The sequence below is a fragment of the Trichophyton benhamiae genome, assembly GCF_000151125.1.
Source record: "Trichophyton benhamiae CBS 112371 chromosome Unknown contix01456_5.r1.exp, whole genome shotgun sequence".
Taxonomy (NCBI): Eukaryota; Fungi; Ascomycota; class Eurotiomycetes; order Onygenales; family Arthrodermataceae; genus Trichophyton; species Trichophyton benhamiae.
In genome coordinates, this window is record NW_003315080.1 from 84,066 (window position 1) to 109,090 (window position 25,025).

Consider the following 25,025-nt stretch of genomic DNA (forward strand, 5'->3'; position numbering starts at 1 on the left):
TAGAAAATCATGCGATAGCTATTATGTCTGCTGATGAGCGAGTGGCGGGAAGTCGAAGATTGATAACTGCGCTGTGCAGGCGGAGCGAAACAGAGGGCCAGGAGGCATCTAAGAGAGCCAATCGATCCTGATAAGAGAGAATGTCGGGGGGGTTGCAGGCTGGAGTTGGAGTTGGAAATGTGAGACAGACCAAGAAGGAAGAAAGAAACAACTCGAGAAAAAGCAAAATGCCAAGTCCGGGCTTCTTTTTTTGGACGCGCGTAAGGCGGATGATTAATCAGTCACGTGGTGATAGTCAGGGAAAGATGGCGATAAGATAGCGATAAGATGGAACTGATAGATGAGAGATAAGATGAAAGACGGCGACGATGAGAGGTAAAGGCGAAGACGAGACCGAGATGATAGCTCGATTTGTAGTTGGTACGTCACTGGTGCCTTGTTTTTTCGGTTGCCTGATGAGAGACGGTTTGAGTACGTGTGTATTCATTTAACTATCCAATAATCAGCAGGATTGGCGGATGAAAGGAAAACTTGGACAGTGGCATGGGCAAAAGTCCCTTGGAAGATGATCGACCTCGATGCTCGGATGAACCCGTTCATATGCTAACCTTGCAGCTTTTGATAGGATATGCATGCCTAGACTATCCGTCCTGGTAGGCCCCAAGGTCGCACATAGTGCGCTGAGTGTACACACTGATGCGACAACGAGGTGACCTTACCATCCGGCCATGGTACAAGTGCAGTAATGATACATATAGCCTTTAATTTGAGTGCGAGCGATGACAGTGATGCTTTCAGAGTAGGGGAAGCGGGCTCGTACATACAGACAAGCGCGTGGTTCGGCGAGTAGGGCCTTTTTTTTATGCAAACGTAAACCGAGCGTAAACGTGTCTTGGGATGTCATATGCATTATATTAACTAGGATTCCACAGGTATCTATCTCAACTCCATCGCACCATATTACAAGGATAAAAGAGGGGTATGTAACATATGTTGTGTAGGGCGTTGTGTATATATACATATTTTGTTGGCATATCTCGATCTCGGCATATTACATTCTACATGGCCAAGGGTCATGGAGTGGGTACTACAGCTTCGATGCGGTATCAATTGCTCGTCGCCGTTGTATCTGCGAAGACAGCTCAACTTCCCCGCCGGCAGATGCAGGTTTGACTGGGTGTGCTGCCTGGAAGAGCGTTCTTCCCATAGCCTCGCTGAGCTCTAGTACGCGGGTGGAGATAGTCTCTCCATCACGACGGTTTTTCCTGTATGTGCACGTTAGCCGAGCTCGTTGGTATGCATGGAATCCTCGACATACCCTTCACGACGGGATTGCGCAATCATGCGAATAAATTCCCATAGTTTCCCCTGTGGAAGTAGTTTGCCTGTCTCGGGATCTCTTTCGGGCGCCCATTCAGGCGAAACTCGCATCGTTGGTGGCTGAGGAGATTCCTTGCTCTTAGCGGTGATAATTATGCCTTCTTCCTCAAATCGTTGGTAGGAGTTCTTTAATATCTCCTTGTTGACAGCTTCGATGTAAGAGAGATCACCTTGGTAGTATAATGTTTTCCCGAGCTGTAATCGCTTGTTAATAATACAGTGAAGACAGGACTCAAGAATTCCAAGCATAAACTTACCAGCTGAGCATTGCTTTGGGCCTTATTCATGTCAACCCAGACATTTGTCGGGTCTGTAAGCGGCGGTGTTAGGCCTATCAGAGATACAGTTCCCAGCCAGCACGCTTCAATAAATGGCCACAACAGGAAACAGTAGAAGTCGTAGTTTTCACGGCCACAGTTTCTCTCATGCTCACTGAGCTCAATCATCTGTGGAACGTTTGATGCGTCTTTGGTAACCTTGAGCACATTTCCTCTTTCCAGCCCATGTAGTGTCTTCTCCAAGTTTGCCGTTAGGCCCTCTGGAGGGAAGATAAACTCCCCTCGGAATAGCTATCATATCTACTTAGCATCATATTCCTTGTCGTGAAAAAATAATAGTGATACGAACCTGCGATAGGAAAGATACACGAGTAAGAAGCTCATCATAAGTTATCTGCTGGTTAGATGGTTCACCGCCTTTCTTTACTCGGCTGTACAGGGCGACAGATACCAGAGCTTCAGGAATGAATAGATGAATGGTCATGTTCCGGTAGAAGGACAATTGGAACCGATCAACGACATGATAGGTCTCTTCCGCCAGTCCAGCCGTTTTCCCCACAAGTTTTGGACCCAATACCTCTAGGGCACGCTCTACAACATGTGCTGTTGGTGCTCTGTAGAAATGTGCAACCCGTCCACCTTTTTCCTTGACACGATGACATAGCCAATCCACTCTTCGGGATAGTTCAGCTTTACCAACACCTCGACCTCTTAGCGTTAAAAGGACAGTGCCCACGAGAGCGGTGGGCATGATAACCGAAGCGTCATTGATCTGGGAAAGGACACGGTAGCCAAAAGTGCGTAGGATCCTTGATCGCTCCTCCTGACTGATAGTTGCCATCAGATTCCTCTCATTAGTGGGCATATGGTGTATTTTGGTAGTCTGCTGGGTAATGAATTGCTTTAAGCTCCATGGTTCATGGAACCGAACATCAATTCGGCCTAGCTTCAGTGAAAGAACAGAGGAAGCGGATATAAAGTCCCGTAGATTTTCTTTTTGTTTCGGTTGACCGAGAAGCTCACTGATATATGACTCGGTTTCGATAACTTTGTCGTACTGAGTGCTGACAGGGCATATAAGCGCATCCTCCACACGGCCAGAGCCAACACTGTCCAAAACATATCTAAGAATGCCATATTTGGGCGGTAAGAGTTTTCCGGTTCTAGATCTGCCGCCTTCAACAAAACATTCAAAGTTATGGCCGTTGCTCAACAGGGTATCAATGTATGCTTGAACAAGAGCATGGTACAATGGATCATTCCCGAACTTGCGTCGAATCCACATAGCACCTATATTTTGGTATAAGTTTACTTCAGCTTGATAGGGCGGATATTAGAACATACCAGCATGCTGCAAGAAGCTCCCGAGTAAAGGAATGTTTAAGTTGTCTCCAGCAACCACAACCGGGAGCGCTATCCCTAGCCGATAGCAGATAACTTGAAGGGATGCATAGTCGACATGAGACTTGTGACAAGGTAAGAATACAATGGATTGTTTCTTTTTGGCTGCCTCTTCAGCGACTTTCCTAAGCCGCAGCACCTCTTCGCTAGAAACATGGATGCCTAAGACATACCAGTCAATCTATGCATTCAGCAATGATGGGTATTTTCATGCATGAAACAATAACCATTTGACCTACCTTGATGATACGCTCTAGTTAGGATCTGAGTAGTAATATAGTATGCTCCTCGGATAAATGACTTGCTCTCCATCTTGCAAATCATATTATCCATCATGGTATCAACGACCTCTCGCAGATTAGCCGCAATCTCTTCCTTTCTCCTAGCCCGTGCATCAATCCTGGGTTCGCCATTAGAACTCGCCGGCGCAGTAACACTCAGGAGCCCTTCGACCTCCTCAGTCTTAACCCGCGATTCTGCCAGCTCTTCAATCTTGCCGACTAGCAGCGAGTGGCTTGCTACAGATGACTTCATCTTCTCAGAGAAGCCAGAGTAGAAGATGGGCTGACCAATAAAATCATCGTATGCACGCCACCCTGTACCTGACACAAAGAGGCTGATTTCTCGTAAGAAATCAAAAGGGTTCTCTCGAAATCTGCCCATCTGGTGCATCAACCGGCGTTCGGTAATGCCATCTGTTTCCTCGATCCCGGCTGTAAATCCGGTAGGCTGAATTCTGACCTGATCTCCCACAATCTCAAGGTCTGGCGCCAGCTTTGGGACCTCCGGAGGTCCCTCTTTCGAAGCCATTGTCATGAGCACACAGCCGATATAACAAAAAGAAGAGCTGTATAGTTATATATCAGACGAAAAGCCACCAATTACAACTCCATCGGCATATCCATCAATGTGAAGACAGCTGCACAGTGAATTAGGGGGTAAGAAAAAGAGAAAAAGGCCCAGCTCACTCCCCTTCACACCCGATCACTGCATACCAGAGCTATCCTTGTCTTCCTTTCGTCCCTCGAGTCTTCGTATTCTCCTACTTGTTGTCGACTTTCTTTCCTTGTCGTTGTTGCTGACTAATCTCGGCCCGGCGATCACCTGACACTCCCAACGAAAAAAGAGCCGAGGGCGGCTAAAAAAGATATAAATAAAAAGAAAAGAAACCAGTAAAGCGAAGGGAAAAAAGAAGACTGCAAGCAACGCTGAAGAAGGTAGCACGATCGTGAGCCCAAAGGCTGCCTTGGGGGACGTGCAAGTGAAATAAACCTTTTCGCGTTGACATAGAATGTAGAGTCAAAGCTCATCTGGCATACCCGCCGTCTTTTCCCTCGCTTTTTCCTTGCTGGATATCACACAACTTGACACTATCATTAACATCGGTTTAGTCTAATGATGTGGACCAGAAGAGTCTCAAGTAAGCCATTGAGTGCCCTTTACCGCAGAGTAATGTCATATAACTAACGATTCTCTGTTAAGCTTTGCCCATAAGGCTTACCGGTCATCGCCGATATCTATCCCAGTCAGCAATCGCCGTCTTCAGGGATGTACCACCACTTCGGCAATATAGGAGAGGCCTCCTTCTCTCAGGTCGAACCGTGGGATTTGTGCCTACAATGGGTGCCCTACATGATGGCCACATGTCTCTAATCCGACAAGCTGCCCAGGAAAACACTGATGTCGTTGTTAGCATATATGTGAACCCAACACAGTTTGGAGTCAACGAGGACTTGGACAGCTACCCGCGGACATGGAACGAAGATTTGGAGAAGATACAAGCTCTCAATACAGAATTTGAAAGCAAGTCATCGACTGGATCTGGCCGTGTTACGGCAATTTTTGCTCCCACTACCAAAGTAGTGTACCCTACGCTACCTCCCACATCCGAGCTGAATGGAAACGGAAGCTTCGTGACCATAACACCACTGGCGACCAAGCTCGAGGGAGCTTCTAGACCAGTGTTCTTCCGCGGGGTTGCTACTGTGTGTACAAAGTTATTCAACATGGTGACTCCGGACCGTGTCTACTTTGGTCAAAAAGACGTACAGCAGTCTATTATCATCAAACGCATGGTGCAGGATTTCCATATAGACACTGAGGTCAGGGTTGGTCCGACTTCAAGAGAACCAGATGGTCTTGCGATGAGTTCGCGTAATGCATATCTCGGCGCTAGACGACGGAATGTTGGCTTGGTTCTGTCCCGTGCCTTGAGAGCAGCTGAGTCTGTCTACCTAACCGGAAAGAAGTCGCGAAAGGAAATACTCGGCGCTGCCAATTCCTTAGCACAATCCACATTGGCTGAGCAGGAGCTCCTCCCTGCATATAAACGTGCAAGATTTGAAGTGGACTATATTTCTCTAGCAGACCCCGAGTCATTAGAGGAGCTGGACCATGTCGATGAATCAAAGGGTGCGGTCTTAAGCGGTGCTGTGAAGATGTTTCCGCTGGAAGAACCCCAAGAAGGCGAAGACTGCGGGCTTGGAGGAGGAAAAGTGCCTGTGAGACTGATCGATAATATCGTCCTACAGCCTTTATCTTGAAAGCTCCTTATTCTATACTAATCTAGATCATCGGCCCTCCATATATATTCTGTGGCTCTGCGGATATACAGCTATAAGTCAGAGAGGGAACTTGGATTCTACTATTAGAATGTTATATAATTATTAGTTAAAACGTCTACCAAACACCTTTGCTTTACTTTGCTATATAACTTTGCATCCACGGTTTTCATACTGCAGAATCGGGAATTTAGGGCTCAACTTTAGGGTCGAGCAACCTTTTTTTTTTTTTTTTTTTTTTCTCCCGCCGCAAAACTCAAAACTTCAATCTTCACCCTCCAGCTGCAACGCCGGAGAGAGCAAAAGAGAGAAATCAACGAAACAATACCAAAGTGCTCCGCTCTTACTTTGGTCATCATCATGGCGGACGATGGCATGCTTATGAATTTTGACGTGGGAGACGGGATTATCAGCTCGCAACAGAAATTTAAAGGCGGCAAGTGGAAGGATCGTCTCGTCGCCAAAAAAATCGCAGACCACCGGCACAAGAAATCGAAGCAACCATTTACCACAGATGACAGTAGACGGGGTGAAAGAGGGGGAGAAGCGGACCATGGAGGTGTATCCAGCCGCCCACCGAAGCGACAGAGACTCAATAATGGAGATTTTCAACCAAGCACTGCTACCATAACAGGAGTTTCCAATAACTCCAGCAGCAAATATGCCACTGGCCCGCAAAGAGAGGTTATCTCGTCGCTTTTCTCGTATAATCCCGTTGCGAAGACTGTACCTACGGCGGAAGAATCTACAGCGCATGATGATGCTGAAGCCACGAAAGCTTCCAATGCCCCTCTCGTCGACGGTATCGATACGTTTACGTCCCTCGGGCTATCGCCAGAGCTCGCAGCACACCTGCTGACCAAATTAAAGTTGAAAAATCCTACCGCGATTCAAAAGAGCTCAATTACACAGTTGCTAAAAGAGAATTGCGATGGGTTTATACAGGCAGAGACTGGATCTGGAAAAACACTTGCATACCTCCTACCCCTGGTACAACGGCTGATGAACCTATCTGGCCGAAAAAGCACAGAGGAAGGCCAAGGTCAAGCCACGCCGATTCACCGAGACTCGGGTTTATTTGCTATTATCCTTGCACCAACTCGAGAACTTTGCAAGCAGATATCTGTGGTACTTGATAGTTTGCTTAACTGTGCTCATTGGCTTGTTGCTGGCACAGTTATCGGTGGAGAGAAGAAGAAATCAGAAAAAGCAAGATTACGGAAGGGGTTGAATATCCTCGTGGCTACTCCTGGACGGCTTGCGGATCATCTAGATAATACCAAAGTTCTTGACGTGGGCCTTGTTAGATGGCTTGTGCTAGACGAAGGCGACCGATTGATGGAGTTAGGATTCGAAGAAGAGATTCAGAATATTATTAAAAAGTTGGACTCTAAAAGGCGACCGACATCAAAGATTGAAAATCTTCCTCCAAGGAGGTTAACGGTACTATGTTCTGCCACGCTGAAGATGAACGTGCAGCGTCTAGGAGAGATGAGTTTGAAGGATGCGGTTCATATACAGGCTGATCCGGCGGATGAAATTGAAGATACCTCTTCCCAGGCTGGAGATGCGCAAAAGTCTCTGGAATTCTCAGCACCAGCTCAGCTGAAGCAGTCGTTCGCAATTGTTGCATCAAAGCTTCGGCTTGTTACCTTGACAGCCCTTCTCAAAAGTACCTTTATACGCAAGGGAACCGTTATGAAAGCTATCGTTTTTGTTTCTTGCGCGGATTCAGTGGATTACCATTTCGAGGTTTTCACTAGAAAGTCGGATAAGAGTACTGAAAGCGTTGGAAAGGGAGAGAAGGAAAGAGAGGAAGAAGAAAAGGAGGAGAAAGACTCGAATGCTGAAGCGGCAATTACAACTAACTCATCTACCCAAGGAACAGTAGCCGAATCTCCAACATTATCAAACCCGAACAACTCGGTAATACTGCATAAACTCCATGGATCGCTCCCTCAACATGTTCGAACAGCCACGCTTTCTGCATTTGCCAAACAAAAGGACACCTCGGTTTTAATATGTACAGACGTTGCGTCTCGGGGTCTCGATCTACCGAATGTTGACTTTGTCATCGAGTACGACCCTGCGTTCTCCGCTGATGACCACCTTCACCGTATCGGTCGTACAGCTCGATTGGGTCGTGATGGTCGTGCTATGATCTTCCTTCTTCCGGGAAGTGAAGAAGGATATATCAATGTTCTAAAACGCGGGTATCGCGACAACAACACCAAGGCTGTGACCCGCAGTGATGAAAGCGACATCTTGAAGCGAGGATTTGGACGGACTAATGGCAAGGGTTGGGAAGAGGCAGCCACTGAGTTCCAGCTAGATATAGAACGTTGGACCCTGGACAACCCCAGTATCCTGGAAATGGCCCGTCGAGCTTTTCAATCTCATATTCGTGCCTACGCTACACATATTGCAAGCGAGAGGGAGTACTTCAACATAAAGGATCTGCATCTAGGCCATCTGGCCAAAGGTTTCGGCTTGCGAGACAGGCCAACGAAGATCAATGTTCCTGGACTTCGAACCGGCAAGGAGGAGACAAAGAAGGCGTTCAAAGCAAACAGGACGGTAGATTCCAGTGACAAGAAGAATGATTCCGGTCCCAAAAATGATAGTGCGGCTGATAAAATGCGGAAGAAGATGAGAGAACATATGGCCGCGGCAAATGAGTTCAATATCGCCTAAGGATGAGTCCGGGATGATGCAGTTGAGCGATACTACTTTTTTTTCCCTCTCCTCCTTTCATGTTTGACAGCGTTGTGCACACTCAGTATATATCCCATAGCGAGACCTTTCCGTCCTTTGACCCGGCGGCAATCCAATGTGTTAACTGTGCTTTGATGCTTCTCTGCTGCTTGATTTCTGCCAAAGAACGGGGTTCATTCCTAATCGTAAGATCCGTACTTTTATCCTCCTGCATTGTATTGGGACCTATTGCACCTCTAGTCGTCCCTATGTCTCCAGTGTCCATATTGACCTGGGCAAATGCAATAGAATAGCACCCTTCCTTGTGCCATTTCAGAACTGCTAGCTCCTTCATTGACTTGCAGCTGTAAACTCGGATTCTATTGTCCCATCCTGCGGTAGCGAATATTTTGTCATCCGATCGAATTCTCAAGCCTTGCTGTCCAGAATGTTTAGTGTTCACAGCTTTCAAATGCGCTGACTCTACTGCGCTTCTAATATTGGTAACATCAGGTTCCAGGGTTGGCGGCAGCCTTGGAATAGCGTGTTTCACGATCATTGCATCTGCAGATGAAGTGATAAAGCACTTTCGTTCCAAGCAGGGTGAGATATCAAGTGATAAAATTGGCTGTGAATGTGGGCGGTTTGTATATAGTAACTCCCAGTTCCATGAAGAGTTAGAATTATCCTCCTCCGCAATAAGTAACCGGTTAATGGCCCCTCGACAGGCGTGGACCATGGCACTTCCATCCTCGTAGCCAGAAACGATATAAAGGTCTTCTCCTTCAGGAGGTATGAACATTTCTAATGCCATCACCATACCAGTGTTAATCTCCTTTTCTGGTGAGATAACACATAGCCGCTTTTCAGACGGCAGGTGGAAGATATCAAGACCACCAGTATTCAAAGCATTTGGTACTGCGAGAAGCATTTGGTTTTCTGCGTTGATCGTGTCCTCAGACTGAATCTCACCCCTGTGTGGGAGAAAACAATACGCAAAGCCACAAAAATTCAGAGCGTTAACGGATAGAGAATGTAACATCCACGGCTTGTTTCCAGCTTGTGGGTTATTTTGCGTGTCCAAGGGAAGTATCTTGCCCACGATGTCTTCGTCCTTCTCATTTAACCTCCAGGCGCATAGCTTATGGTCTCTTCCGTGTCTATAGCTTGTTAGTCGATACACCCAGTCGGTGAGATATAGCAGGAATCTCACGTCAGTATTCTCCTTTCCACACCTGTTTCTAAGTTGACTTCAATTCCCACAACGGCTAAGATAGATCCTTCGTGAGCCTTCCAGGTGGCTACCGCCCGTTTACTAGTCACATCCCATACAACAACCCATCCATCGGCATCCCCAGAAATAAGTCTTGAGTTGGAGCCATAGAAATTGAGAGAGTGTATTGGGCTTGCGTGTCCTCTAAGAACATAAGTAGGCGTTGCCGGAGGGTGTTTTTGGCTTGGGTCTGAAGGGCCTTGTTGGTATAGGTCAGAAGCCGCCATATTGGCTATGCCACTGGAATTTTCGGCTATATAACGTAGATATTCTTTTCTGGGTATATTTGGACGGGATTATTGTAGTCCTCCTCTGGATGGTTTGGTACAAAGTGTGTGGTCTCAAGAAGGCGAAGCTTGGTGGAAAGAAACTAGTTCTTGGCCTCTGGGAAGTTATCAATTAGCAACTAAATAAACTACCAAGTTTTATAGCTAGAGTAACTAGTTAAAAAGAACCACCAACTTGATAGATGATAAAAGAATAAAAGCCGGTAACTAGTACTCCATTTATATGCAATTTTCCTCCATTAAATACTTGCAACAGCGATGATATGCTAAAATCCAGTCCTCTTCCGGGCCGTCGGCTACGATCTAACTGACATTTTAGATCATTTCCGGCCTATTGAGCCCATATTTCAACAAGATAAGAATCAATATAGCGACAAGGGAATTATGTATGTTGTTTTGAGCCCACCAAACAGACGCCGGAGAATGGTAGTCAACCTGAAAATATACCGATGCCGAGAAAAGAAACAAGTACGAGCTCCCCCCATGCAGTTTGAAAGTCCATGCGCCATGCCATGTCAAAAGCTATGCGACATCTATCCAGCTTTGCTATCGTGTGAAAAACTAGTAATTGCCGTATTGATAACTGCCCTGCGGAGTGTTTTGTGGTGCGACGTAATGATTCTGATATGGGTGGTTGGCTGCGTTAAAATCAGCAGCCGCCATCATTGGATTAACGATCCCTTGTGGAATAGCAGGGCGAGGAGGGACAAGGCCCACTTCGGGAGGTAGCAAGGAAGGGTTCATGTTCATAGGGCCCGCAGCTGTTGAGGTTGTAGGGATGGAGGTCATGGCAGGCTGTTGATGTTGTTGGTGAGAATGTTGGTGTTGGTGCTGGTCCTGTGGCATTGGCTGGCCTTCGGTTTTGACATTCCATCCCCATTTTTGCACTAGCTCTTGCTGAAGAGGTCCGATTTTCCAGCCGGTCTCCTTGAGAATTTTATCCATGATATCTAGAACCTGCTCTTGTGAGACCCTGTTGACAAGGCATTCAGCCGCTATTATCAGACACCGAATGGAGACGCTAGCAACACCACTAGAATAGCTATGTTAGTATGGCGCGAGATAGATGGATGGCGGGAAAGGGGCATGCCGGATAAAACGTACCGATCTTTGACATGTGCTACGATGCCACAGATGTCATTTGCGTGGCTCTGCTGGATAGCTAGCATATTTTCGCTAAACTGGGACTCGGTTGGATGGGACTTTGCCAAAAGAACACATGTAGTGTGGTAGAACAGTCGGGCAACCACGGAAGATCTCTTGATAAGCCTAATCCTTATGTCAGTATGAAAGCAATTAGCATATAGGCAGATGCATATTCCTCTGCTCCGATAACAGTGGGAACTTACCAAACTTCGGGGAATGAAGACTTTGTCTTCGACTGCCACGGCTGCAGGTACCCGAGCGGCCGCATCGACCGAGGTATGCATCTCTCCCATTCATCACACCAGGCTTTCATTTTATTCCATTCGTCGCTTTGTCGACTTACATCGGGCTCGTGGCTCTGTCTTTCATGAACTAAAGGTTGATGCTTTGTTGTTCGATAATTAGCGACTTTTGCACAGATGTACACTATCCTATGCGTCCATAATTCCTCGTTCCCGACAATACTAGACTCAGCCGGAACCATATTCATATCCACTCCCCAGGTATCCGGATCCCAGGCTAGTTTCCAATTGTAATGAAGACAGCTTAATAGCTCCATACCGACGTTTAGCCAGAAACAGGCACCTCCTACTCCGGTCGATCTGCCGTCCCAGCGGCATTCCTTGATAAGAGCCCGGGCTCCTGCTATGTGGTTCATCCGCTGAGTTGCCTTTGTAGACATGACCTCGTAGACATTGAGGACCACGGCAGTTGTGGCAGACAGAGCAGAGTCTCGGTTAGGATTTTGAAGGTATCTGAGAAGATCCTGGGTGGCAGAGTTGTAGTAGAACAAGGCTTTCTCCTCCTTGTACGTCACATTCACAAGATGTAAATGGCGGGCACCACATGCTAGCAGCGCATTCAAAAGCATTGGCTCTCCAAGAGCATAGAATGGTATTATACGAGTAAACTGGACAGGTGAGCAGGCGGTTTTAACCTGGAAGTTTTGGAACATGGAGAACAAATACGTACGTGTTTCATGGCATCCATTGAGTCCATCCATAGGCCGACCTCTTCGACAAACACTTGCATGAGAAGCACCTCTTCCGGAGTATTTAGATATGGTTTCGGATCCCTTGGAGGTGCTAGAGTAAGCACTGGTGGCTGTGGAATAGGTTGATCTTGAACTACATGATTAGAAGAGGGCGGCTGCTGAGTCGTTTGAAACATAGATTCGTACCCTTCAGCAGACGGGGCATCAGGAAATGTCAGTAAGGCCGGTGCACTGGCTAGAGTCTGATGAGAGGGCATGGAAAACCCCATTATATTGGCAAACCCAAATCCAATGGGCTTGGTAAACTCCTCATTCTTTATGGGGCGATATCTCTCAGATCCGCCCAGGTATTCGGAAGCTATCTCCCTCGACTCGTCTCGAAAGTTGATCTGCCATGTCTGCGGAGATGGCGCAGCATACGGCGGTGCAGCGACCTGCGTATCGATGAAATTCAACCTAATTCCACGCTTGCATTGCCTGTCTGATTTCTGGCAATTGAGGCAGCGCGGAACAGCCTCATCACACTTGAGATGCCTTTCCCTGCATGTCAAACATCCTGTCCTCACTCGCTTCGGCTTCGATGTCGCTGCACCCTTTGCTGCACCTGGACTGCTGGCGGTACCGGCAGTTGGCTGTATGCCGACAGGGGCAGAAGCCTCGTCTCTTTCGCCAGCGTCTTTCTTCCCGATGCTTTTCCGCCGTTCAGCTGCCTGACCAGGCCCTTGCGCAGCAGGTAGAAGCTGGTAAGAGCCTCTGACCTCACTACTTTCTGACAGCGAAGGTATAGGATTCGCAGACGACAACGCCAGAGAAGTATCGAATTCGTTTTCCTGCATCAATTGCTGACCAACACTAGATGCCATGGATATCCTAACCTCATAAGAGTCGTCCCGAGTGCCGTAAGAATGGCCCTATAAAGCTACCTCGACCAAGCGACTGCGAGTATAGAGGGATAGATGGGAGCCAGGAACCAGGAGACAGGTACGCAGGCAGGCAAGAGGGCCGGGGGAGGGGAGACAAGGTGGGAGCGGAAGTTGTGGATTTCTCCCCGTTTGGTGTTCGAGCCGTCAGCACCTACGCATTTCTCTGTGCCCGGCGGGAAGTCAGGAAGCCAGTCGCCTGTCGACTGCTGGAGGATTGCAGTGATCCAGCTCAATGATGACTGGCCAGCACGGGATGGCCCATAGGGCTAAGCACTTGATGTCGTACTTGCAGCTTGCCCTGGGGTTGGACGGCTGCTTGGTAGGTCGCTGGTAGGTCACTCGCGCTGCGCAGGCTTCGTATCGACCGATCTAGGAGACATGCTGGTTAATGCGCATTCCTGGTGGCATCGTGTATCATGCACGGTCAATCAGAGAGCTTACTGCGGGAAGGCGATGGTGTAGGAGAGCTCAGGGCCAGCGTCCATCGGTGGGAGTTGGTTGTTTCGCCTGGAGAAAAGTGCTTAGCCAAAGAAAAAAACTAGTTACTCTAGTTAGCTAGTTAGTTAAAGCGATATGAAATAGAATTGTGGCCCATCCAACCAACAACGAGGCCTTAAGTGCCGGGAATTATAGACAAGGCTTCAGCTTCATCGTCTTCCTCTGCTTCGTCTTGATGGGCCACTAGGCCGGCCGGCATGTACATAGCTAGCTGAGGACCATGTAACTATGCACATCATCGAGCCTAACTACGCCTCGTAATTATACGACCAGGCAACCCAGGGTTGCGGTTCTCGGGAGCCAGAGTTTCTGATATTCCAATTATTTATGAAAATCTCGATAAAGATGACTTAATTGGAAGATGAATATGGAAATGCAATCCAGAGATCATATTTGCATCTGGCCTAGGGAGGACAAAACCAGCTTGGCCATCGTCCCAGTTATCCTTTTTCTTTCCTTTCTTTTTTGCTTCTATTTGCTGTTTTCGGCCCAGGGTTCTTGTGCTACTAAGAAGAGATTTAATAATTGGTCAAAAGGGGGCCGTAGAGAGGAGATAGAGAGGATGTCTGGAGGAATCGAGGGAATTCGGCCTTTTATACTGACTGCAGTTCAGATAACCCAGGCTGGTCATATAGCTTATTATTCTATGGAAAGATGAAGATATTATTAATTTCTAGTAGGAATGGTGGTCAGCATGCTGGAGAAGGGAGTGAGTCCGTGAAACTGGTAATAGGTAGGCCCTGTGTGCACTTACACAGGTTTTACAATGGCGTCCCGACAACGCTTCTGTGACATGTCGAAATAGCTTATCGACATGATAGCCATGTTGGGACATCACCATCACGCTTTTCGGCTTAGCCGAGCTAGCCTGACGGGCAGTACGAGTAGCAGGGACATTGTCGCCCATGCAACACCGACGATAAATGTCAGGTGAAGCGCCTGCTCATAACCTTGGATAACTACAGGGTGTCAGAACTGGTCAGCCCGGCAGCTGAGGCACAAGAAGTGGACGGAGTACAAGGGGCAAATGTAACGGTTTCAACGCACCTTCACCTTGATGTATCGGGTCCAGCAGATGTATTTCCGTAATAGACTGGCGAACCCGCTTGATGATGTCTTGTCTGTCGTTCCCGGTGACACTTTGCGTCAAGTAATAGATTAGAGCATTCTGCAGTGTCCAGCTACTTACCGAAACACCAAAGACCGATCCCAGATTACGGAAAAGGCTGAGAGTGGTGGTGGTGACGGCCTGTTCAGCCTGGGGGCTGACTGCAAGAGTCGACACCAGAGTGGCTGGCATAGCGAAGCCCTGGCCGAAGCCTGATGGTAAGAGAAAGAGCATAGCAAGCCACCCGGGAGTATCTCTGTTCATGGAGCTAGTGACGGCACAGCCGATGATGAAAAAGACGAACCCTATTATGAGCATGGGTTTCAATCGTCCGCTCCAGGTGATGAAGAAGCCCGTGAAAACGCTAGACGCCATGATAGCCAGCGAAGAAGCAAGGATTCTCAGTCCAGAGCTGGTTAGAGACTCCAGCTTGACCGCTTGAAAGAACAAGGGCATGTTGAACAGGATGGTGTTGATAACCATTGTTCCGAAGAAATTCGACAGGATCAGGTTTGCCTGAGGGAAGGTGGACAACAGGGGCAACGGCATGACCGGTCGTTTGGCCCTTGCTTCGATCTTCAGGAATGGGATCAGACAGACGCAGAACACGAGAAGAGACACAATGATGACTGGGTGAGACCAAGGCAGGACGTTTCCTCCCAGATTCAAAGTAAGCAATAATGAGGTGACTCCGGTGACGAGCAGGAACGAGCCCTTTATATCGAGGGTTTTGGCTGCTTGCGTGAGCGTCCAGCCTTCATTGCGAGCGAGTTCTGGCCCCAGGGAAGTTGGGACAACAAAATATGATATTATCAAGTAAACAAAGATGAAGGGCAGCTGAATGCCAAACGCGGCCCTCCATCCAAGAGTATCTGCTATATAGCCACCGCAGGCCACGCCCAATGACGAACCGATGCCATTACACAGGTTGATATATGATTGATACATGCCCCTGTACTCTATCCGGATGAGATCAGAGCTAATTATCATCCCCGCCGAGACGACCCCTCCGGCACCCAATCCGCAAAAGGCACGAGCAGCAATGAAGCTGGTGATGCTCTGAGCAGTAGCACACCAGGCTGTTGTGATGAAGAAAACAGCAACGGCAAACAGGTAGACCGGCCGTCTGCCGAAGACATCGGAAATGCGGCCGAACACAGGTTGAAAGGCAGTCGAAGTCAACAGGAAGACGGTAGAGAGCCATGCTGCAGAGTTCGCGGCGTTGAAATGTGAGGTAATCGCAGGATGAATGGAGGCCATCAACGTAGAGTCAAACATGGCTATCAGCCAGGCGAACAAAATTCCGGAGAAGACGGCCCAGAATTCTCTTTGGGTAACGTTAATGAAGTGAGGATGGGCCTCTTTCTTTTGGCTGTCTGCTGCTGCTCCATGGTTGGCGCAGGAGGATCTGTCGTCTTCCGGAGTCATAACGGCCTGGAACGTGGGCTCAATTCCATCTGCACTGATAACCGACTGAACTCTGGCTATGTCGTAACCTGGGAATTCGTCACCTCCATCTGAACGAAGCAGAGGCGTCTCTTCGTCCACACTCTGAGCTGTTGCCGGAGCCATTTGCCTTTTTAGAAAGCCCAGGCCGCGTACGGAGTATCGATATATTGGTCGTGGCTTTCCGCAATGGAGTCAAATATCTTCGCGTTCACTGTCCTGTAACTCGATGTTCTTCTCCCCCGAGGTTTAGGCCAGACAAGACCGCAACTGACAATCCCTGCAAAGTCGACCTACCTGCTCTATGCCAGCAGCCTCCTTATATATACCATGCTTGCAAGGGTTATTGTAGACATGATGATAAAAGCAGCCCTCGTAACACAGGACTGAAATCTCTAGCCCAAGTTTTTTGTGATAGAAATGCTGATTGCTCGCTGCCTGGTAGGATGTGGGACCTTAAAAAAAGGGAATCCCTGGCTGAGGCTGCAAAAAGCTCGAAACGAACCATCTTGACAGCGCCTCTCGTCTTGTTCCTCTTCCCTGAGACCAACCTGCTGAAGTTCCTGCAGTAACTATTAAGCCACTATCTGGTTCTTTTCTTTTGGAGGCGTCAGGTTAGAGTTGATATTTCAGCCTCCGGCCCCTGTTGATCGTGGGTATTATTATGGTCGACATCGAGATAGTTAGTCTTGTGTACGACGAGCTCCACCAAAGCATTCTGGCCAGGACTGCTTCTCTGTGTCACTTAATGAAGCAGTATAGATGCGTTGTTATCGTCGTCGTCGTCGTCGTCGTTGTCGTAGCAGCAGCAGCAGCAGCAGCTATGAGGTTGGAGCTGGTGGAGTTGCGGTGGATCCTAACTAGTTACTTCGTTGGCTCCAGTGGTGACTTCGTTACTTAAGCGCCCGCGTTATTCATCGCCGGCCGGGGATGACAAGGAAGGGCGCCATCGCCGGCTTCAACGCTCGTCTTTAACCGAACTAGCGACTGCGACTGTGACTGCGACTGCGAGAGCCATCGCTGAGACAAGGAGACGCCCTCGACCACCGGCCAGACCGCCAGCTGAAGCACAAGACACGACACCATGAGACGCCCTATCCGCCTCGCCGTCCTCGAGTGCGACCACCCCCTGCCGCAGACCGCAGCAAAGTACGGCGGGCGCTTTGGAGGGGTCTTCAAGGCGCTGCTGGGACAGTCGGCAAAGACGCTGAACAGGCCTGACATCGTCGATCCAGAGGCCGGGCTGGACATCTCAGAGTACGATATCGTGGGGGGCGATGAATTCCCGGCTCTCGAGGACATCGACGCCGTCCTCATCTCCGGATCAAGTGCGTGTGCTACCTACTCTACCCCCTTTGCTCTGCTTTTCCTTTTTTTTTTTTTGCTCGGAACTAGTAGATTAACTAGTTATTGCGCCTGGCTAGAGTTCGATTCCTTTGATACGACGACGCCCTGGATAAACAGGCTGGTCGAGTTTACCAAGCAGGTGCTGGCCCAGGATCGCGTCAGGCTGATTGGAGTCTGCTTCGGCCACCAGATCATCGGGCGAGCGCTGGGAGCGAGAGTCGGCCGTAGCGCTAACGGCTGGGAGGCCTCGGTGCACGAACTTACCTTGACGGACCAGGGCAAAGAGGTCTTTGGCGCTGAGAAGCTGGTACGTCAAGAGTGTCTATCTACATGGCTGGTTTGCTTAGAAGGAACAGTGGGCTAACTGACAAGATAGAACATCATGGAGATGCACCGTGATGTCGTGTATGAGCTTCCAGCCAACACCGTTGCGCTCGGCCATACGCCCAAGTGCTCCATCCAAGGAATGTACAATCCCCGCAGATTCATCTCCGTCCAAGGCCATCCCGAGTTTAACAGGGACATTGTCATGGAGATTATGCAAACTAGAAAGGCCAATTATCCTTCAGATGTCTTTGACGAAGCTATGAAGGTCATCGACAACAAGCAGGACGGCGTCCTCATCGGCGAGGCCTTCCTGAAGTTCTTGGCTGAGGAGTGATCGTCCTATATCAAAGTACGTCAATGTACGTGCCATCCACGACCAGTAAATGAGTTACGAAACGTACATAATATGTCTATGATAGAGTATGCCAGAATGAATAGATCTAGATCTTTTTTTTAAGCAAAAACCGCTAGAGTTATAAATATTAAGGTAATGCAAGTAACGGGGAGCGGTATATATTATATATATAGCTGGAGTCTCCATGGCCAGCATTGATTCAACTGCCCTCTCTTTCTAGGAACCCCGGATCAGCCTCTATCCTCCTCTCAAACTTGGCCCACCAGTCTCTAAAACTCTTCAAGGGCACAACCTCTTCACCCTGAGCCCGAGGATCCGAAGCAGCAAAGCTCGCAAGGAAGTTGAAAGCATTCCCAATAATCCTCTGTGCCAACACCTTTGTCGTCATGCCCGGCTGTCCAGTCCTCTTTACTAGTTCCATGCCCGTCGATGGTTGCTGTAATGTAGCTAGTTTCTCCCGGACAACCTGCGTAGACTCAATTGCTATCCCTAGTGTGATTATAGCGTTCGGATCAACGGCCGCAGCCCCTTCATCCATCATCTCGTTCTCTTGCTCTGCCTCTGTCATCGGTTTCTGCGAGCCGGGCAGGTTGACCTTGAATATTGCTGAGGGTTTCTCGTTTGCTATTGCGCCCAGGAACCGGAATTCGGGCTGCTGTTGCTGTGGCTGGCCGTTTCCCGGCAGGTTTGGGAACTGTATGTATACTGCTGCTGCGACATCTGGGGGCAGAGTAACACCCGGTAGGAGGAAGACGACGATATGAGAGAACTTGGGGGCGGCGGGAAAGGTGAATGCGAAGTTTGTCGGCGGCGTGTTTGGGTCTGGCTGTATAGGCACAGCTTCGGTCAGGCATGGCCGTCCCGGCAGGACGACGGAGAACATCGCCATCTGTAGTTAACTATAGGAGAGGTAGCTAGCTAATTCTGGACAGCTGTAGTACTCACGTCAAGGTGAGTGCAGGGTATAGAGGGTGTAACACAGCCCGCCGCAGCTCACCACCAGCTAGCTTTCCTTCCTGTCCTCCGTCCGCATCGAAGGCCAAAGAAACTGAACGACCAAAAACACACAAAAAGTGGAAGCGACTGGGATGTTTTCTGGCTAATTAGTTAGTTTGTTGGTTATCGATAAGAGCAAGAAGATGCACAATGAGATCACCAGTCACGTGAGAGGTTGAGGGCGAGGTCGACGCTGAAAGAAACGAAGAAAGAGACAGCGTTATTGACATCGACATCCCGAGGCTGAAGGCGCTGGCAGGATGGGGAAGAGTATTCTGGATCTCATCAATGAGTGCGATGTGTGAGTCTAGCCAGTGGGCCAAAGGAGGATAACTAGTTGCTAACAACGTTACTACAGATTTCCGTACTATCAGGATGACCCCGCGGCATACAAGAGATACAGAGAAAAGTACCATGAATTCAAGATCACAGGCTACGAGCAGACCTTTGGCCTCGTCCTCAATTCCATAGTGGACAAGTTCCCATGGCCAAAAGACAGCTGGAAGATTGACAGCGAGACAAAGTCAATAACTCTGCTTGCGCCAGAGGGTGCTACAGAACGACAACGAAGCGCCCTCCTAGCGCAGACGCTGGAGATTGGAGCAAAGAGCGGAAAAATCGATGTCCTCAAGGGCTGGAGGAACGAGCTATACCCCATTTATGGCCCCAAGAAAGAGCTGGTTGCCAGCGTGGAGCGGGCGGGCAGTAGTCTATTCGGTATCTTAAGCTATGGAGTCCATATGACCGTCTACACCAAGGACGAGAAGAAGGGTACCATGATATGGGTGCCCAGACGAGCCAGGACGAAGCAGACTTACCCTGGTATGTTGGACAATACAGTTGGCGGAGGCATAGCTACAGGCGAACCGCCGTTTGAGAGCCTAGTACGTGAAGCCATGGAGGAAGCCTCGTTGCCTGAAGACATTGTTCGACGAGACGCCAAATCCTGTGGATGCATAACGTATACCTATGTTCGCGACGAGCGAGCCGGTGGGGAAACGGGGTTGCTGCAGCCAGAATGTGAGTACGTTTACGACCTGCAGCTCGACCCCAGCGTTGTACCGAAGCCATGCGATTCCGAAGTGGAGGACTTCCGACTATGGAGTGTTGACGAAGTGAAGAAAGCAATGTCAAATGGCGAATTCAAGCCTAATTGTGCCCTTGTTCTCATAGATTTCTTTATCAGACATGGTTTCCTCACGCCGGAGAACGAAAAGGACTATCTAGAAATTCTCGCCAGGATACATCGTCGTCACGAATTCCCGACGGTCTAGCCTGCGTGTATATAACAGGAGGCTTCTTCTGTGTTGTGCTTTTGCTTTCCTGACTCTGCTGTTTGGACCCTGTTCTTTTGTTTTCTTCTTTTTTCAGCCTTTTTTGGTAGACAAGATATATATCCAAAGACCGCATTTTCTTTTACAAAGGGACTGACCAGTTCGTATCCTTTTCTAACTCAGACGCCAGCGCTTAATGCAAACCAGACCAGAACCAAATCATCAAGTCCAAGCATTTCCATCCATGTTGCTGTTCCCTTTGATAGTTATCTTGTGACTCCGCGAGCCCAAGAAAACACACGACGGTTATTATGACGAGATCCGACAAATGGGGGCGAAAAAATATTATTTCCATCCGGGTACATCTACTTCTTCATGAGAAGATAGACGTAGTCAATTTTAAGTGGGCTGAGCTTGTTGTATGGCCCATCAAGATATAGCAAAAGACCGCCGAAGGAGACGAAGACAGCCCTGAATACCCACCACGATTAGCAGCTGCAATCATTCAGTTACCCAGTCCAAGAAAACTCACATATTGCCCGCCGTGCTGCTCTCCTCAAATCTGTAAACTTTTCCATAGCAGACATAGTCGTAGTCATTTGCCAGAGTGTTCTCCCCCATGCCTACATCTCTCCATACAGCTCTCTCACCGGTTGCTTCTTCCTTGCCATCCAGTGCCAATGTCGACGCCAGAGCCAGCGACAGCGACTCTCCGGGGGCGCATGGATAGATTTCCGTGTTCACATCCAGGGTGAAGGTGATCAGATGGTCTGTAGATGTACAGCTGATGCGCGAGACACGGTCATATTTCTGAGCGTTGATCGAGGTGATGCTGAAGGTGTCTTCGAACAGGATCGGATCCGACATCTTGAAGTACTTTTTGCCCTCTTCTTTCAGGTCTCTCTGTCTTCCACGTCTTCTAGCAGCCTGCTAGCTAGCTATCTTGGTATCTAGCGGGTTTTAATGCAGCTCTCAGCGACTTTTCCCGGTCGTTTTCTTTTCTCTTTTGCTCGAAATATTCTTTGAAGACGAAGAAACAAAGTTGTTGCTGCTTTTAGATTTTTGTGTGGGGCCGCTTTTAAGAGTCCAAGTTACTTTTTGGCTTTTGAGGTGAAGGTGAAAGAGAAATATCCAAGATCCAAGAGACGAGACGCTGAAGGGGGACATCATACAGGCCGATTAGAGATGTCATTCCGTAGGAGGAATATAGGGCTCTCGTCTGGTGGTCCCCGCGACCCTTCTGCTAATGCGCAACAGCCAGCTCAGCAGGTCAAGCCAGCAGAATCTACCCCCGGACTGCGCCCCTCCCCCATCGACGGCCGCCAGACCACGTCCACAGGCACCCCTACGCTGGATAGCTTGCTAGCCGGCCATGCGGGCTTAGCTCTGGGAAGCTCGCTACTGATTGAGGAGAGTGGCACAACTGATTTCGCTGGAGCGTTGCTGAGATATTATGCCGCGGAGGGAGTTGTCCAGGAACATCGAGTTCACGTCGTGGGGTTTGAGAGACAGTGGGCAGCAACCCTTCCTGGACTTATCGGAGCTGCAGAAGCATCGGAGAGTAGCCCCAGCAGGAATAAAGAGGATAAAATGAAGATTGCCTGGAGGTATGAACGGTTAGGGGGCTTCGGGCTTGGGATTGCTGGCTCCAGAGGTATGGCCCTTTACCCTGAGAAAGGTGAAGACGAAGACATAGGAGGAAAGCGATAGGCTAATTTCTCCATAGTACCAGCGGCGACTACCGAAACCGCTGGTGATGCCCAGCAGGCATCTCAGGGCAATGCGCCAAATGTCTTTTGCCATGCATTCGACCTCACGAAGCGCCTCACACACCCATCTATACAGACTATGAATTTCATACCACTCGCCAAGCCAAATGCCAGTACGGATTCGCCCTATTCCTCTATAATCAAACAGCTGGCCGAAGCCATAGAAAGCTCCTCACCCAATACCATTCACAGGTTAATTGTACCGTCGCTGCTATCACCCGCTCTATACACAACCCACGCGAGCCAACCTGAACATGTCCTGCAATTCCTACACGGCATCCGCGCCCTTCTATCCACCTATTCAAGCCGACTAACGGCAATGATAACACTTCCAATATCACTCTATCCTCGATCCTCAGGGCTGGTCCGGTGGATGGAGCTGCTCTCTGATGGAGTGATGGAACTGGCCCCGTTCCCACATACTCTCGATCCAAGCTCATTGGCAAGCTCCGGGGCAGCAACTAGCCAAGAAGAGCCACCACAAGGGATGCTCAAGGTGCACCGTCTCCCGGTCCTGCACGAACGTGGTGGCGGCATGGACAAAAATGTAGGCGAGGACTGGGCATTCACGCTAAGCAGAAGGAAGTTTGCGATCAAACCCTTCTCATTGCCTCCTATAGACGGAGACAATGATGCTCAGCAACAGGATGCCTCTTCTGCGCCTAAAAAGGAAGATCTGGAGTTCTAAGCCTTAAACAATACGGCGGCACATCGCAGTCAACTCCGTTTATAACCCATTTGGTCGTGGTTGTCCTGTTCGTATGTGACAGGGTCACTCAGCATCTCGTCCAGTTCGATTTGCTCTGATAGGGCCGAGCTGCCGCTGCCGCCCATTGTTCGTAGATAGTTACGATCAAATACTCCGTCCCGAGGATCCAATCTAAAGTCGACATCCCGGGTTCCAAACGCTGCTCTCAGACAGAAGCGAATAGTCCAAAGAGCTATTCAGAGGAGTTAGACCCCGATCTTGAAGGGGGAAAATGGAATAGCCAGACTTACAAAGTAGCAATAGAAGCAGCGAAAATACTATTAAACCGAGAAGCGATAGTAAATCCATCGTTAAATGACATTAATTAACCGTCAAACAGCTTCATCGTCTTCACGTTCAATGTTGACCTTGTTAAAGGAAGACAACGAGAAGCTTATATGATGACTAATCAGAATAACACCTATGTCATGTGACTTATTTTTGGCCCGAGCTTTCTCTTCTTTTTTTCTTCCACAACAAAAAAATCAAAACCGACGAAGACGATGGGAATATTCAAACATCCCTCGTTAGAGGGTCAGAGCTGCCTGGTAAGTGAAGGATTTCTCTATCGATAGGTTTTCTTTATTTACAATCGTTATATGATTATTCCAATTACTTAATCTGTCAATCCCCTGAATCCCAAAATGGGAATACATGATTGAGAACAGTATTCATATAATATGACTCGATTCTGCCTTTGCTGTCCTTGCAACTTCTAATGACTCTTCAGCGCACAGCAGTAACTAACTAGTTATTTATCAGCAGGTAACATGGACTTGAAGCCTGGTGTGGCTGCAGGGGAAGAACCAGAGCTACCAATCCCCATCTCCTTGATATCAGGCCGCTATTTTCTCTTCTCCATCGACGCAGTAACATATCTACGTCGTGAACATCACATTTGTGGCGTACTAGTAGGAACTCTACCTCAAGTTCCGCAACAAAATGTTTTCCTAGGGCTGCCACTGGAGTTAATGCCTGAGGAGGCTAGGCTATTGGTAGAAAAGGATGTGGCATATGTTGTGGACGACACACAGGCTCATACCCAGGGTATCACAAGCCTACAGGAGGAAGATAAACGACGCTATCTCAATGAACTAAAACAAAAAGGACTCCAGGCCACCCTTATTCTAGCTGATAAAAAAGCAGAAAGGCGAGAAATAGCGTTGAAAAGGCAGAAAGATAAAGAGGTAAAGAAATCCAAAAGAAAAGCCGGAGGTGAAAAGCCAGAGGTAGTAGAAGGAGACACGCCATCACACGTCGAACCAGAGACTGAAATTGATGATGGCGATGGTAATGACGAGCTTCTATTCGCACCGCCCAAGAAGCCAGCCGTGGCAGGGGATACTGCTTCTAGGGACTGCGGAGAACAGATATTAGAAGTCACCCCCGCTACATCCAATGGACTGTTACCTAGAGCGGCACCCCGAGCTCCCGCATATCTCCCAGAAGCTCCTTCGTCCTACCCACTCTTTGCTCACTTGCACTCAAAGGGATACTTTCTCTCCCCTGGATTGCGTTTTGGCTGCCAGTATATGGCTTATCCTGGTGACCCATTACGCTTCCACTCTCACTTTCTGGTGGTCTCCACCAAATGGGAAGAAGAGTTCGATCTTATGGACCTTGTTGCCGGCGGACGACTGGGAACTGGTGTCAAAAAGGGCTACCTTATCGGTGGTACTGAAAAGTCCGATGATGAGGGCTCTGAACAAGTAATTAGGACGTTCAGTCTTGAATGGGCCGGAATGTGATGATAACCTCTTCATTTGTCTGTTCCCATTCCATATACCAGCGTTTGACTCGATTGCGGCAGTCCGCAGTGACCATTTACCATTACCCCAACGATGTCAGGGTATTGGTTCGTCGGAAGCGTTATTCAGTTTGCATAATATTCCAGTCGTATTGGGAGTTGTATCTTCAATGTTTCAATACTGATTACCCAGCTTTTTCTATGGCACATGATCAAAGCAAGACTCAAATCCAAGAGAGAGTCACTGTGCTCATGTCACGTCAGACTAGCCCCTCTGGCCTACTATACATACCAACAGGCAGAAACATATAACCATATACAGAAATGGAAATCAATCATGAAATATCTGTAGCTTAAAGTGCTGCATGTCCCATTCCCTCAGGTCGTCTCCGTAGCTCTTCTATTCTTTAGCGTTTCCCATTTCAGTATTATCATAGGCGTGAATATATTGATAGAGGCAAGGCCGCAAGAGG

At 48.6% G+C, this 25,025-nt stretch overlaps 12 protein-coding genes across 12 annotated transcripts; 6 read left to right on the forward strand and 6 right to left on the reverse strand.

Annotated features, from left to right (window-relative positions):
- Positions 1-1,087: 1,087 nt before the first annotated feature.
- Positions 1,088-3,869, reverse strand: ARB_03011 (uncharacterized protein; the record flags this gene model as incomplete). The annotated part of the gene is made up of 6 exons (XM_003010264.1): positions 1,088-1,265; positions 1,319-1,575; positions 1,638-1,949; positions 2,008-2,948; positions 3,003-3,221; positions 3,299-3,869. 6 exons carry the CDS (start codon positions 3,867-3,869, stop codon positions 1,088-1,090), a joined length of 2,478 nt encoding a protein of 825 aa, XP_003010310.1.
- An 809-nt stretch (positions 3,870-4,678) lies between these two features.
- On the forward strand, positions 4,679-5,602 carry pan6 (pantoate-beta-alanine ligase; the record flags this gene model as incomplete). The annotated part of the gene is made up of 1 exon (XM_003010265.1): positions 4,679-5,602. The coding sequence occupies one exon, from the start codon at positions 4,679-4,681 to the stop codon at positions 5,600-5,602; it is 924 nt and encodes a 307-aa protein (XP_003010311.1).
- Positions 5,603-5,980: 378 nt separating this feature from the next.
- ARB_03013 (uncharacterized protein) lies at positions 5,981-8,314 on the forward strand (the record flags this gene model as incomplete). Its single annotated transcript, XM_003010266.1, has 1 exon — positions 5,981-8,314. One exon carries the CDS (start codon positions 5,981-5,983, stop codon positions 8,312-8,314), a length of 2,334 nt encoding a protein of 777 aa, XP_003010312.1.
- An 82-nt stretch (positions 8,315-8,396) lies between these two features.
- Positions 8,397-9,814, reverse strand: ARB_03014 (uncharacterized protein; the record flags this gene model as incomplete). Its single annotated transcript, XM_003010267.1, has 2 exons — positions 8,397-9,474; positions 9,528-9,814. The coding sequence occupies 2 exons, from the start codon at positions 9,812-9,814 to the stop codon at positions 8,397-8,399; spliced, it is 1,365 nt and encodes a 454-aa protein (XP_003010313.1).
- A 621-nt stretch (positions 9,815-10,435) lies between these two features.
- On the reverse strand, positions 10,436-12,877 carry ARB_03015 (uncharacterized protein; the record flags this gene model as incomplete). The annotated part of the gene is made up of 4 exons (XM_003010268.1): positions 10,436-10,907; positions 10,979-11,143; positions 11,224-11,930; positions 11,993-12,877. The coding sequence occupies 4 exons, from the start codon at positions 12,875-12,877 to the stop codon at positions 10,436-10,438; spliced, it is 2,229 nt and encodes a 742-aa protein (XP_003010314.1).
- Positions 12,878-14,241: 1,364 nt separating this feature from the next.
- On the reverse strand, positions 14,242-16,115 carry ARB_03016 (uncharacterized protein; the record flags this gene model as incomplete). Its single annotated transcript, XM_003010269.1, has 2 exons — positions 14,242-14,288; positions 14,483-16,115. 2 exons carry the CDS (start codon positions 16,113-16,115, stop codon positions 14,242-14,244), a joined length of 1,680 nt encoding a protein of 559 aa, XP_003010315.1.
- A 958-nt stretch (positions 16,116-17,073) lies between these two features.
- ARB_03017 (uncharacterized protein) lies at positions 17,074-17,997 on the forward strand (the record flags this gene model as incomplete). The annotated part of the gene is made up of 2 exons (XM_003010270.1): positions 17,074-17,643; positions 17,713-17,997. 2 exons carry the CDS (start codon positions 17,074-17,076, stop codon positions 17,995-17,997), a joined length of 855 nt encoding a protein of 284 aa, XP_003010316.1.
- A 220-nt stretch (positions 17,998-18,217) lies between these two features.
- Positions 18,218-18,901, reverse strand: ARB_03018 (uncharacterized protein; the record flags this gene model as incomplete). Its single annotated transcript, XM_003010271.1, has 1 exon — positions 18,218-18,901. The coding sequence occupies one exon, from the start codon at positions 18,899-18,901 to the stop codon at positions 18,218-18,220; it is 684 nt and encodes a 227-aa protein (XP_003010317.1).
- Positions 18,902-19,274: 373 nt separating this feature from the next.
- ARB_03019 (thiamine pyrophosphokinase-related protein) lies at positions 19,275-20,288 on the forward strand (the record flags this gene model as incomplete). The annotated part of the gene is made up of 2 exons (XM_003010272.1): positions 19,275-19,315; positions 19,373-20,288. The coding sequence occupies 2 exons, from the start codon at positions 19,275-19,277 to the stop codon at positions 20,286-20,288; spliced, it is 957 nt and encodes a 318-aa protein (XP_003010318.1).
- Positions 20,289-20,653: 365 nt separating this feature from the next.
- ARB_03020 (uncharacterized protein) lies at positions 20,654-21,155 on the reverse strand (the record flags this gene model as incomplete). The annotated part of the gene is made up of 2 exons (XM_003010273.1): positions 20,654-20,759; positions 20,821-21,155. The coding sequence occupies 2 exons, from the start codon at positions 21,153-21,155 to the stop codon at positions 20,654-20,656; spliced, it is 441 nt and encodes a 146-aa protein (XP_003010319.1).
- Positions 21,156-21,473: 318 nt separating this feature from the next.
- Positions 21,474-22,745, forward strand: ARB_03021 (uncharacterized protein; the record flags this gene model as incomplete). Its single annotated transcript, XM_003010274.1, has 2 exons — positions 21,474-21,942; positions 22,015-22,745. The coding sequence occupies 2 exons, from the start codon at positions 21,474-21,476 to the stop codon at positions 22,743-22,745; spliced, it is 1,200 nt and encodes a 399-aa protein (XP_003010320.1).
- An 830-nt stretch (positions 22,746-23,575) lies between these two features.
- On the forward strand, positions 23,576-24,553 carry ARB_03022 (uncharacterized protein; the record flags this gene model as incomplete). Its single annotated transcript, XM_003010275.1, has 1 exon — positions 23,576-24,553. One exon carries the CDS (start codon positions 23,576-23,578, stop codon positions 24,551-24,553), a length of 978 nt encoding a protein of 325 aa, XP_003010321.1.
- Positions 24,554-25,025: the final 472 nt, after the last annotated feature.